The sequence below is a fragment of the Schistocerca gregaria genome, chromosome 5 (assembly GCF_023897955.1).
Source record: "Schistocerca gregaria isolate iqSchGreg1 chromosome 5, iqSchGreg1.2, whole genome shotgun sequence".
In the NCBI taxonomy this organism is placed as follows: Eukaryota; Metazoa; Arthropoda; class Insecta; order Orthoptera; family Acrididae; genus Schistocerca; species Schistocerca gregaria.
Genome location: NC_064924.1, coordinates 584,776,032 through 584,788,670, shown reverse-complemented (window position 1 = coordinate 584,788,670; position 12,639 = coordinate 584,776,032). Strand labels below are relative to the sequence as shown.

The window sequence follows — 12,639 nt, the reverse complement described above, 5'->3', positions numbered from 1 at the left end:
CCTCAATTAGGGCTACCTCACCTGTTGAATAATAGTAACTATCGACATTTCTGATGTTGGTTATCTGTGATTTGTTTACTTTGCGGTTACTGTGTGTGGTATCTTGCTTGTTTCTCCTCTGTGAACCGAGGTATTAAATTTCCTTGCACATTGCTTCCTTTTTGCATTTGTGCCTTGAGAATGGCAGGGTGTGCTCCTTTCGAAATATCGGCGGTGGTCGACGACGTCACCCGGCAGCAAAGCCGTAAGTTATTTGAACATTCAACTCGCCGGGAAATGTTAAGGTCTCACAATTAAATACAACTTTTTTCAGACATAAATTTGGTTTCAAGAAACTAAATTACATACAATATTTTTGTCATTATAATCTAAAATCCTTCTCGGTCATTTGCTGGAAGCAAAATATATTCTCCGATTATGCTGCAAAAGACCTCTGAGGCCAAACACTGCTTTATGGGGCATTTAAACTATTAATGGAGTACACCGTGCGAAAATGTGACTACTATTTTCGTCGTATGATCGGCTAAGTAGTTTTCTCGTTGTCTTCTTCTGCGCTAGATGGAACAAAGTTTAAAACACAGTTCTAGAATTTGGTGTGAGTATGATTAAAATCTCTGTCCCACCGCTTTCGAGACATAGGTTTTCTGTTCTCCATTTACCACTTCAGACAAACCCATGGATGGTTACTTTTGAGAAGGACATTGGTGCCAGCACATTCTTCCGTAAGGAAAGGACTAATGAAGATAAAGGGATTGTGTTGTTCCTACGGGGATCGTGTGAGTGGTGGTACCAGAAAACGTTCTAGGTGCCATATCTCATATTTCTCAAGAGACACCAAATACATTTACCTCATTTTGTACGGAACTTGTTTGCATCCAAAAATTTGAGGATGCATTCTGGTACCACAGAATTAGGATGCCCACCTCATCACTGCAAAAAGTAATGAGAAATTAGGAACTCAATACTTGTTAAGAACGTTGTAAATGTCATACAAAGAAACTGGCTGGTTGCAGCTGACAATAACATACTTGTACCAAGTGCCATTAATACAGAGGCATTACTTTTTATCTGCGATGTACAGCAGAAATATTTTGACCAATAAATCTATAGTTAAGAAGTATCATTGCTCAATTCTTTTACATTTTTTTCCAAAAAAATTAAATTCGCGAAAAGAATCTCTGAATTCTAACTTCTGATTCTTTAACAACACTATTCTTGGGATCAGATGTTTACTTTAAAACTCCCTATGCTGTTGAGGAAAAAACAGAAACACCGTCAAGAAATCTCTAATAATCATGGTTCTTCTTTCAGATGAAGTGATGAAGTACAGCATGACATACAACTGCCACAGTCTTTCTTCCTTTGTGTACAATGACATTTTCCTGTTGTGTTTCAGAGTAACTGTTTTTACTCGTTCTTCGACATATAAGACACTTTGATAATGCTGCTTTCGGAGATGTCACACGCTTGCATTGACAACAATGTTTCAGTAGCATTTTTAAAATGAAAAACGTCAGTTGTAAGCATTGGAGTGGCATTTTGGACGCCTGAGGGACGTGCTATTAGGCACAGGTACAATGCAGCTTCTAGTAATGAATGTTTGAAACATTTCCTCCGCTTCGACAAGTTCAAGGATTTGCAGCAAAGTAGTGAGAACACAATAGCACTGAAAACGCCCTTTTTAAAAAAAGTCAAACTCCGGACGTTTTACATATGTACTCTCCATATGACTCATTTATTTCTCGTAATTTCAGAATATATGCATGAAACAAATTAATGTACAACCTGAAGATGCACTGCTTCATCATATGTTGTAATTTTCTCACTAAATCTTCTAGTGATTTTTTATTTAGCCTCTCTTATGGATAGGAATACCATCAGTTGTTTGAATGCCATTGAGAGTGTGATAGCCAAGGTAACCTTACTTTCATTTTTTCCTGTACATCTTTATCTCCTGTTCGTTCTCTTACTTCACTTGTGTTACATCCTGGCTAACTAATATAATGGTACAGATCTACAGCCTGGTTAAATTTTCTGTTTCCCGTTAAATATCTATCAATCTCGTTGGCCAGCAGTGACAGTAACAACTAAATATCGGCTAGCGGTGAAATGAGGAGATCTCGATGGAGGTAATTCCTACTATTGTACAAGAGCTGTTAATTCATCACTGAATAAAACGTTTTACTGTTATATTTAGAGAAATCTTTTGGTCCAGTTTCTGAAATAAAATCTCGAACATCTTATACCTAAACCAAAGTAACGAAAGTAACAGTTTGAAAACACGAGGTACAAGATGTAGCGGAAAACAGGGTTCCTAACGGAGTATACAGGGTGAACGGCCTAAAACTTGCAGAGGAGAAATTGCGAAAATGGTAAGTGCGGTTTTCGCAGAATGGATTGGTAGTCAGGGGCTCGTATTGTTACCCAATAAAAAGACTGTAATAATACTTATAAAGTGTATTTTTGTGCAAACATATAAATTTTTTAGTTGAACTAATTCTATTGACATTAACAAAGTGAATGTAGAGTAAATCAGAATGTCAGTGGTCTTTGTTGTATGGTCCTAGAGCGAGTTGTTTGCGAGATATCGTACTTTGAAAATTTCGCATGCCGACAGCTGTTCAGTAACTGAGGTAGCACACAATAAAGAACAACAAAAGCCGGCCGGGGTGGCAGAGCGGTTCTAGGCTCTACAGTCTGGAAACGCGCGACCGCTACGGTCGTAGGTTCGAATCCTTCCTTGGGCATGGATGTGTGTGCTGTGGATTCTGACCAGTAAAGAGACAGGTGAGCATCACATATTGTGGTTAAAATGACCACCGGCAGCGCTAATACAATCTTCCCGTCTGATATGGAACTATTGCTGCACCTGTGCTAGCATTTCAGGGAGATGTCCCAGCAGGCTGCAGTAATACGACGTTACCTATCGTCGGTTGTAGTCGGCATGACGGTGCAGACAGTGCATTTCAATTTTCCATACAAAAAAAAAAAACTCTAGACGTCAAATCAGGGTAACGGGTCGGCCAGGGTCCTCTGCGTCCAGTCCGACGATTTGGAAACATGCTGTAGTACTCCATGTACTATGGGCTGGGCAGCCATCACGTTGGTACCTCAGCTTGCTCGTAGTCTGAAGAGAAACGCCTTATAGCGTCGATTGAAGATGGTGTTTTAGGAGGCTTCGATATTTGGGCACGTTTAGCGTTCCGCCAATTAAACATGGGCCGAGAAGCCTGTGTTTCACAATCCCACACCACACGTTTACACTCCATTGGCGTTTACGTTCCGTCTGACGAAGCCAACGGGGATTGTCAACAGACCCATAGCGAATGTTTCGGCTATTTACCTTGCCGTGATTGGTAAACGTGGCTTCATCACTAGACAAGATACCTGATACATCTGTAGTACCCTGTCCTAATGACCACGTACAGAAGTTAACAGAATTCTCACAATCGTTTCCGCGCAGCTCTCAATGTGTAGAGATGTGATAGGCATTGCACCTATGTCGATGGAAAATGCGTAGGTCACTCTTGCTATTGCGCTGAAGCTGAAGTGCGGATGAAATGGAATAGCAACAAGAACATTGATTTTCCCTTCTTCTTTTGTCACTTACTTCCTTCTGTTACGTCATATAGGTTTTACACTATCACATTAACGTATTTGATTGATGAGATTGATTTTTAGTTGCCAACATGGTTTACGTGTACTGGGATATCATGAAGCATACACTGTACAAACACGAACTCCAGTCTTCCCACATTATCCGTACACCATGAGTAAGTCGGCTTCTTCTCCATAGGTAAATCCCATCGTCCTCTCACCATCTACTGGTTGGACTGTTACGAATTACCTGACAAGTGTCAGTGCACACAAGGAACACACAAGCGCACAGTAAGCAAACGTAACAACATCGTACCTAGCAACTACGCAGTTTGAATGGTGGAAACAATTTCCAAATTCGATATCTCGTAAACGACTCGCACTAGAATCCTGCAATGAGCGCCATTGACGTTCTAATTTACGCTCCTATCAATGAGTTAATGTCAAAAGGCATTGTCCCATTTAACAAAGGGTGTTTTTGCACGATGTATACACTTTCAAAGTATTATTACAATCTGTTCATTGGTTACAAAAACGAGCCCTGATTACCAGTCCATTCTGTTAAAACCGCACATCAGTAGCACTTTCCATTTTCGCAATATTTGAGGTGCAAGTTCTAGATGACTCAACCTGTGTGTTTATATATTTTCAACAAAAAATTATGTGGTATCCAAACCAACTATATTTGCGAATCCACAAACTATCAGTATTTACATCCCTACAACGACGCAGAAGAAAGGTTAATGCTAAATGTTTAAAAGGAGGTAAAATGTAGTCACAATTTCAAAATTAATTGACTTCCATTCCCTTAGAGATTGGACGGATGTAATGTGTATTATTTCAGTGTGTAGTTATTGTTATTTTGCTTCGTTATTTTTTTTCCTAAAATTATCTATTGCAGGTGTCCTGGATACGAAGGAAGGACTATCAGCTACTAACGGTTGGCCTAGCAACATACAGCAGTGACAGTCGCTTCCAGATTGTGCACGCTAGGCACCTTCAAGTAAGCTCACACTTTTAAAACCTCAGAAAATCTTAAGCGTGTTGCGCTTGTCCTTGTACTAACCCAATTCCTCATTTCCTTATCTTCTCTCAAAATCTCTTCGTTTACGGATAACTGTTTCACGAACTGTGGACTTAATTCTGCTGACATGCGAACAATAATAAGTTTTGTACATAAGAACTGTTTATTGGTAATTTTTGTTTGTGTTTGAATAAATACAACCATAATTTCCCCAAACTTTACAATAAGTAAAATGATCAATCCTTTTTCCAAAAGCGTAATAGTACGCTGTCATAAGCCATTGCTGTTAGAAGCTATTACAATTACAAAGGTATTATTTGTCACTCATTGAACATTTTCATTGTGTTCACATATATTGCATAATAAACACCGGACTCAGAGGCCACTAGATCAGAAAGTGACTTGCAAATTAGGTGATTAACGCAAAACGCTATGACTTAGAGAAAAAAGCTAATTTTCATGTGGCGGGAGAAGAACAATAAATAATCCACCCTCCAGAGAAACAGACCTCGACATTTTTTTTTTTTTAAATCGGTGAAGGTTATAGGGACCCCTCGTGCAAACATATCGACGGAGGCAGAAGTTACGGGAAGATAAATTTTAACTCTGTCCAATATCTATAGCGGTATTATGTTCGTCTATACATACTGTCGTACACCGTAAACTATGTTTATTCACGGAAGTAGATTTTTGGTGACGCAGTAGTAAAAATGCTCTGGATTACCTGAGATTTGTATGTTGTTTGTCACTGCATAATGTATCAGGAAGCAGTCCCAGGTGTAACAACAAACAAACACCAATTCTTGAAAGTATCGGACTCTCATATGCAAAAGGGTTTCGATTGTCCAATTACTTTACAAGTAATTTAATGAGTTAAACATTTGCCTTTAAGCATGGAAGCGAGAAATAAGGGAAAGTTGGAAATAATTCTTACAGTTTGTTGGCAGTCGAAGTGAATGAATATAAAATGGAAAATCTGTGCACCATTTGCAGCACAATCCAATTTTTCATGCATATATATATTTATGACATCATATCTACTGAATTATTTGTTGTACTGCGATATACGTTTGCAGGTACGTTTAGTAGTGTACGTGGATATAGTTTGCGAACTGTGTGGCGAACAGAGTTAGTAGTAAAGCAGTAAATTAAAACGCCATGCCTGATGCGGAAGTCTGGCTGCAGAAACAGCGAAAATGTAATGGACAACAAACTTTTTACTTCCATCATTTTGCAGGGTACGTTAGCAAGAGAAACCTTCGTAATGGCTTGAAACTATTTGTGTACTGTGTTGGCAGTCGCTAAGTGCTGTCATTCTCCAATACTCGATGAATGAAGCCCAAGTATTTGCGCGCTGTCATTTACACTGCCTTAACACAAACGGAGCTTCTAACTGTAATACTTGTCATACTGTGTTAAATTCTTAATGTGACATCACACTTATTAATGAGTTGATTATAACAGATTTTTAAATTTTAAATTCCATCAATAATTAATTACACAAAAAACTGAAAATCTATTTTATGTTGCCAAGAGGCTGCAACTAGTACCGTCTCCCAGGATAGTGTTTTAATAATATAGATATCGGACCGAATGATTTTAGCCAGGAATATGTCTTTCATATCCACGAAGCAAAACCAAATCCTCTTTGCGTTCTTGCGGAGCAGATACTTCTAAAACGTTCTCATTATCAAATCATGATACGAGTAAATATCTAACGGAAATGGTTACGTAACACCTGATACCTGTTTCAGCCGTTATTCTATACTTATTTACTCACAAGAGTCTCTATCCCTTCGTCTGAAGTTACAGTAGTTGCAGTTCTAGGTCCCATGAGACGTCATGAGAACTAAAATTACGGAAAAGACTAAATAGGTCAGAATTATGAAAAATCCGCAATTTCAGGGTTCTACAGGATTAATTGCTACTGTCGGGGCAGCTACTATATATGGAAAAGTGGACGAACTTCTGAAACTCCATATAAGCGACACAACTAATTCTGGGAATTAAACAGCGTGTGGCGAGTATGTGATGTTGAAGTCGGATTTCTGACTGGAAATGGAAGGAAAAATCCCCTATGGACATGTGTCGGGAAACGGATGGAGTACGCGCAACGAAAAAACAACTCCCAGAACATACTACAGGATGCATCGCATCCACATCACAAAGTGGCCTTCATGGGATTGTAGGCAACAGGGATGGTAGTGGCTGTCATGCTGGATGTACATAATAGTGTTTTGTCTCACACCATGTCGGCGGGCCAGCCGCTGTGGCCGAGCGGTTTAGGGGCTCCAGTCCGGAACTGCGCTGCTGCTACAGTCGCAGGCTCCAATCCTGCCTCGGGCATGGATGTGTGTGATGGCCTTAGGTTAGTTATGCTTAGGTAGTTCTAAGTCTAGGGGACTAATGACCTCAGATGTTAAGTCCCATAGTGCTTAGAACCATTTGAACCACCATATCGGCGGGCTACTTGTCTGGATCTTATACTAGGGTTAGTCTCAATATCCTGTAGAACCTGGTTCTCCAAATCTGGTGAACGCACATTCCGCCGCCTCCTTGCACTTTAGTCTATCTGCGAGTACCATGATCACAAAAACGCCCAAAATGTGCTTTAAATGGTGTGTGATTTTGTTGGTGTCTGTGAGGGTACTTGTTTTGGTGTGGCCATGTTGCTTCTCGACCGTTTCCATCTGCTTTAACGCACACAAACACCTTCTCGGCATTTTCCCAACATGAATACCGGACCATTGTGCTGCTTATGGTAAGGGGCATCAGTCACAGCCCGCAGCACACAAGGAACACGTGGCAGAGGGACTGTCACTCGGCAGCACTATCTACCATCGCAGCGATGCGGTCCCGGACATATTTTCACAGGACCATACTTCCTCCATTTACAGTCAGGAATCCGTCCCTGCTGTTTCTCGGTTTTATTAATGTCCACACTGTATTTCATTACCAAAACACCAGTATGACTTTCATAATAATAGCAGGAATAAGGATCAGGGAACTGACTGTGGAATTGGTACAATACGCCATTGTTTCGAAAGCCTTAGAAACGTATATCGAGTAAAAAGATTACATGTTTTTGGACTGTGCTATAGTGAGGCGTTCTGTTTCGAGCAGTTCTAAGTCACCTTCAGGATTCCTTGTATAGGAAACGTACAATACTCTAAACAGAGAAGCTTGTCCTACTTTAAGCGCCTCATTTCCTAATCTAATTCCCCCAGCATCACCCGATTTAATTCGACTACATTCCATTATCCTCGTTTTGCTTTCTTTGATGTTCATCTTACATCCTCCTTTCAAGACACTATCCATTCCGTTCAGCTGCTCTTCCATGTCCATTACTATCTGTGACAGAATTACAAATTAGGTGAGCAGATAATGAATGAGTAAGTTCCTGTAGAATCGTCGAGGAAAGGAACACATGGAAAACTCTGTCAAGAAGAAGGCACATGGCGATAGGACATTTGGTAAGACATGCGAGAGAAACGTCGATGGTACTAGAGAGAACTATAGAGGGTTAGATCCTTGGAGGTACAGGGAAATTACAATTTAACCCACTTATATTTGAGGTCGTATATTGCAAGTTCTACTCTGACATGAAGAGGTTGGCACATTGGAAGAATTCGTGGGGATCGCAGACAAGTTAGAAGACTACCAACTTAAAATAAAGTTTGCAAGTCAATGCTTATCCTTATTATGAAGAGCTTGTGCGCAAGTTTCTCGATATCATGGAGCGTTCATGCAATAAGCATTCTGTCGATAATGACATGTGCGTCTCTAACTTTAAATGTGTAACGGGATATACAAGCATGAAAACACCGTATTTACGGGTTTGTTGTAGCCTTTAACATTACTGGTAGTCTCGGGGAAAATTTAATTACAATTAATTAGTTTTATGGAGGAATCTGGAGATATATCCGTATTTGTCACTCATTGACGATATATTTACTTCAGTCTGACATCTCAGTGAAGCTATATCAACAAAGAGCTCAGAACAGGCTTTACAACTACAGGAAATTTCCGCATTCTTTAATTTTAACAACAGAACGTAGAAATAAATCTGGTTAATTCAATGTGTTTGCAGACGTTTTCGTAAAACTGAGGTTTGCTATATACTGTTTTAAGGTGCCCAGAATTAATATGTAAACAAAATGTAGTTTAATTCCAATGTTGTTGCTTCTTCAGATAGCCCTATAATTCCAGATGGTATTTTTAAGGACTTTTTGTCACCCTCACAGTCTTATGTATAACGTAACATTTCATTATTTACAGAGCTGGGCCTTGCAGATAAAATTCGTGCAGCCACAGGACGCCGGCTGGTACGAATGCCAAGTTTCCACGCATCCGCCGACCAGCATATTTGTTGAACTGAAGGTCACAGGTTAGTGTCATGTAGCGTTCCAGATTTCTTTATTCCTTGAAAAACAGAACTAACAGGACGATATTGGTTGAAGTACTTTATTATTTTGTTTACTGTTTTTCAGACATGTGGAAAGAGTACATAAAACAGTGAAACTCAAGTGATTTCATGGTGAAATAAGTCAAAATCGTATGCTGCTTTATACACTGATGGATATAAAAATATTACACCATGAAACACTAATTCGATGCTTATCAAACGTAGTGGAGACTTTCATCAGATAAAGTGTATTTTAATGTCATCTTGAGCAATTTCGTACCATTCCTCAGATAAATGATTTGCCAGTCTATAAACATCACTGGATCTAGGCTGGTCTGGAAATATTCGTAGTGTCTTCGCATACAAGACACGCTTTTTGAATAACAAATCTGAGAATCTGACAAGCCAGCCACGTATCCATACATTCCTCCGAAAGTCTGTTGTGTGAGCTGCATTGTCGTCTCGTACATTATCGTGCAGGGATATGTCGTTTGGTATCCACGTCATGAAGAGTTAATGGTTAACCATTTTTGCACATACTGTTAGAAATCCGGTATCCCTTTAAGAAATTCCGGATAAGGTAAACTGCCATATTCAGTACCTCCCCAGCACATGATTCCAGGGACTGGAGATACGTGGCTTTCTAGAACTGTCACTTCTGTAGAACTTTCAATAGGCCGTCAAACTGACCAATATAATAGTGAGAACTGTCATCAGGACGCTCCACTGTCTGTCATGCGAGTGACTTTCGCCTTTCTCAAGCACTGAACGATGGAGGTTAAATGCTCTTGTACATGTTGTCAGCAAGCAGTGTTGCGATATCTACCTGGAAATTACCAGCAGCGTTTGACACGCTATGTGGCAATTATGTACTGTCAAATCTGTAGGAATGGCCTTTTCCTGTACTGACGATATAAAAAATAAGCTCGTATAAGAACGAAGTTTCTATCAAAGTTTTCTGAATTGATTGTTGTAGTGCTGCCACCATAGTTTGCAGACAGTCTCGGTAACCAGTTATGTTGACCAGTGATGCAATATACACTCCTGGAAATTGAAATAAGAACACCGTGAATTCATTGTCCCAGGAAGGGGAAACTTTATTGACACATTCCTGGCGTCAGATACATCACATGATCACACTGACAGAACCACAGGCACATAGACACAGGCAACAGAGCATGCACAATGTCGGCACTAGTACAGTGTATATCCACCTTTCGCAGCAATGCAGGCTGCTATTCTCCCATGGAGACGATCGTAGAGATGCTGGATGTAGTCCTGTGGAACGGCTTGCCATGCCATTTCCACCTGGCGCCTCAGTTGGACCAGCGTTCGTGCAGGACGTGCAGACCGCGTGAGACGACGCTTCATCCAGTCCCAAACATGCTCAATGGGGGACAGATCCGGAGATCTTGTTGGCCAGGGTAGTTGACTTACACCTTCTAGAGCACGTTGGGTGGCACGGGATACATGCGGACGTGCATTGTCCTGTTGGAACAGCAAGTTCCCTTGCCGGTCTAGGAATGGTAGAACGATGGGTTCGATGACGGTTTGGATGTACCGTGCACTATTCAGTGTCCCCTCGACGATCACCAGAGGTGTACGGCCAGTGTAGGAGATCGCTCCCCACACCATGATGCCGGGTGTTGGCCCTGTGTGCCTCGGTCGTATGCAGTCCTGATTGTGGCGCTCACCTGCACGGCGCCAAACACGCATACGACCATCATTGGCACCAAGGCAGAAGCGACTCTCATCGCTGAAGCGACACGTCTCCATTCGTCCCTCCATTCACGCCTGTCGCGACACCACTGGAGGCGGGCTGCACGATGTTGGGGCGTGAGCGGAAGACTGCCTAACGGTGTGCGGGACCGTAGCCCATCTTCATGGAGACGGTTTCGAATGGTTCTCGCCGATACCCCAGGAGCAACAGTATCCCTAATTTGCTGGGAAGTGGCGGTGCGGTCCCCTACGGCACTGCGTAGGATCCTACGGTCTTGGCGTGCATCCGTGCGTCGCTGCGGTCCGGTCCCAGGTCGACGGGCACGTGCACCTTCCGCCGACCACTGGCGACAACATCGATGTACTGTGGAGACCTCACGCCCCATATGTTGAGCAATTCGGCGGTACGTCCACCCGGCCTCCCGCATGCACACTATACGCCCTCGCTCAAAGTCCGTCAACTGCACATACGGTGCACGTCCACGCTGTCGCGGCATGCTACCAGTGTTAAAGACTGCGATGGAGCTCCGTATGCCACGGCAAACTGGCTGACACTGACGGCGGCGGTGCACAAATGCTGCGCAGCTAGCGCCATTCGACGGCCAACACCGCGGTTCCTGGTGAGTCCGCTGTGCCGTGCATGTGATCATTGCTTGTACAGCCCTCTCGCAGTGTCCGGAGCAAGAATGGTGGGTCTGACATACCGGTATCAATGTGTTCTTTTTTCCATTTCCAGGAGTGTATATAGGGATTGCGTCAACACCTTACGCATCAACTACTTGCCTGAAGATGGGGCATTGAAGAGCCGAAACAGGTAGCGACAAAATAAATAAAATCATATTGACGGCTGAAGGATTTTCCTTTTCTTACAATAGTAGAAGGTCGTGATCCCCAAGACCTACATTTTAGGTTAGCAATTTCGTAGTGTCCAGTGGAGGCGACCATGGTGAAATGTTTCCCATTGCTGGCGGTGTAGGAAATCTGTCTCGAAGTGATAGGTATGCAGCAGTGACCTACCTACTGTTGTTAAATGAAACTTAATGTTTGTACTTAACATGTAGTAAGTTTCCTATACAATATGGTTCAGCTGCCCCAGACGATTCGTTTTATGCTGTTCACACTGCGTCTTTATCAGGAGCGATATCCCGAAGGCGACAGTAGCGTAATCGAAATAAGTTCCGTCTCAGAGCTTTAGACGATTGTTAGCAAACGGAATCGTACTGTAAAAAATACGAGTGAGTATTGGTCATGTGTTACGCGATATTTATGAATCAATATATACTTTACTTCTGCCACACTTTTCCAAGAGTTTACAATCTTTCTTTGCATGATTATTGGAGTAGTCATGCAGAGTTTGAATGTCTTGTAAGTTCATTCCACTTATAGCACTCAATATTAGGTAAGTGGTTCAGACAATGCTGAGCATCAATGGAAAAAGTTCAAGAGCATCGTAAAGTCCACTTTAGGTAAATCTGTGTTGAGCTCATGATGTATGTCAGGTCTTGATCTTTGCCCCAAGCGCTGACCACTTACCTTTCATCTGGTCCTTCGATATATTTTCTATTGGTGATTCCCTCAATTTGTACATGCACTGACGGATAAAATATCAGTACCAATAACGAATTTTGCAACGTAAAGATGTTAGTAGGCGTGTTCTACATGTGTAAGATGTTGCCATTCAGATTTCAAGCCAGTTGCATAAGAGCTGCGCTAGCATAGCCACTATGAGGGTGCAAATCATATTTGCCTTAAATGCACGCATTGTAACGGCCGTGAGCATTAGATACCATTACGAGTGGAGGTGGTGAGTTGATGTTAGTCAAAAATGCCTTTAAGGCGACAAATACGCTATCTTCGACACCTCACTAAGTTTTAACGAGGTCTTGTTAATAGG

General features: G+C 41.7%; 1 protein-coding gene across 2 annotated transcripts in view; it reads left to right on the top strand.

Moving 5' to 3' along the window:
- The window catches only part of LOC126273009 (lachesin-like), an 822,715-nt gene that overhangs the window by 794,720 nt on the left and 15,356 nt on the right, over positions 1-12,639 (top strand). For both annotated transcript variants that reach the window (XM_049976377.1, XM_049976375.1), the window contains 2 exons: positions 4,499-4,600; positions 8,900-9,008. In XM_049976377.1, the coding sequence (XP_049832334.1) occupies positions 4,499-4,600; positions 8,900-9,008 (211 nt within the window). The remainder of the gene's footprint in view (positions 1-4,498; positions 4,601-8,899; positions 9,009-12,639) is intronic.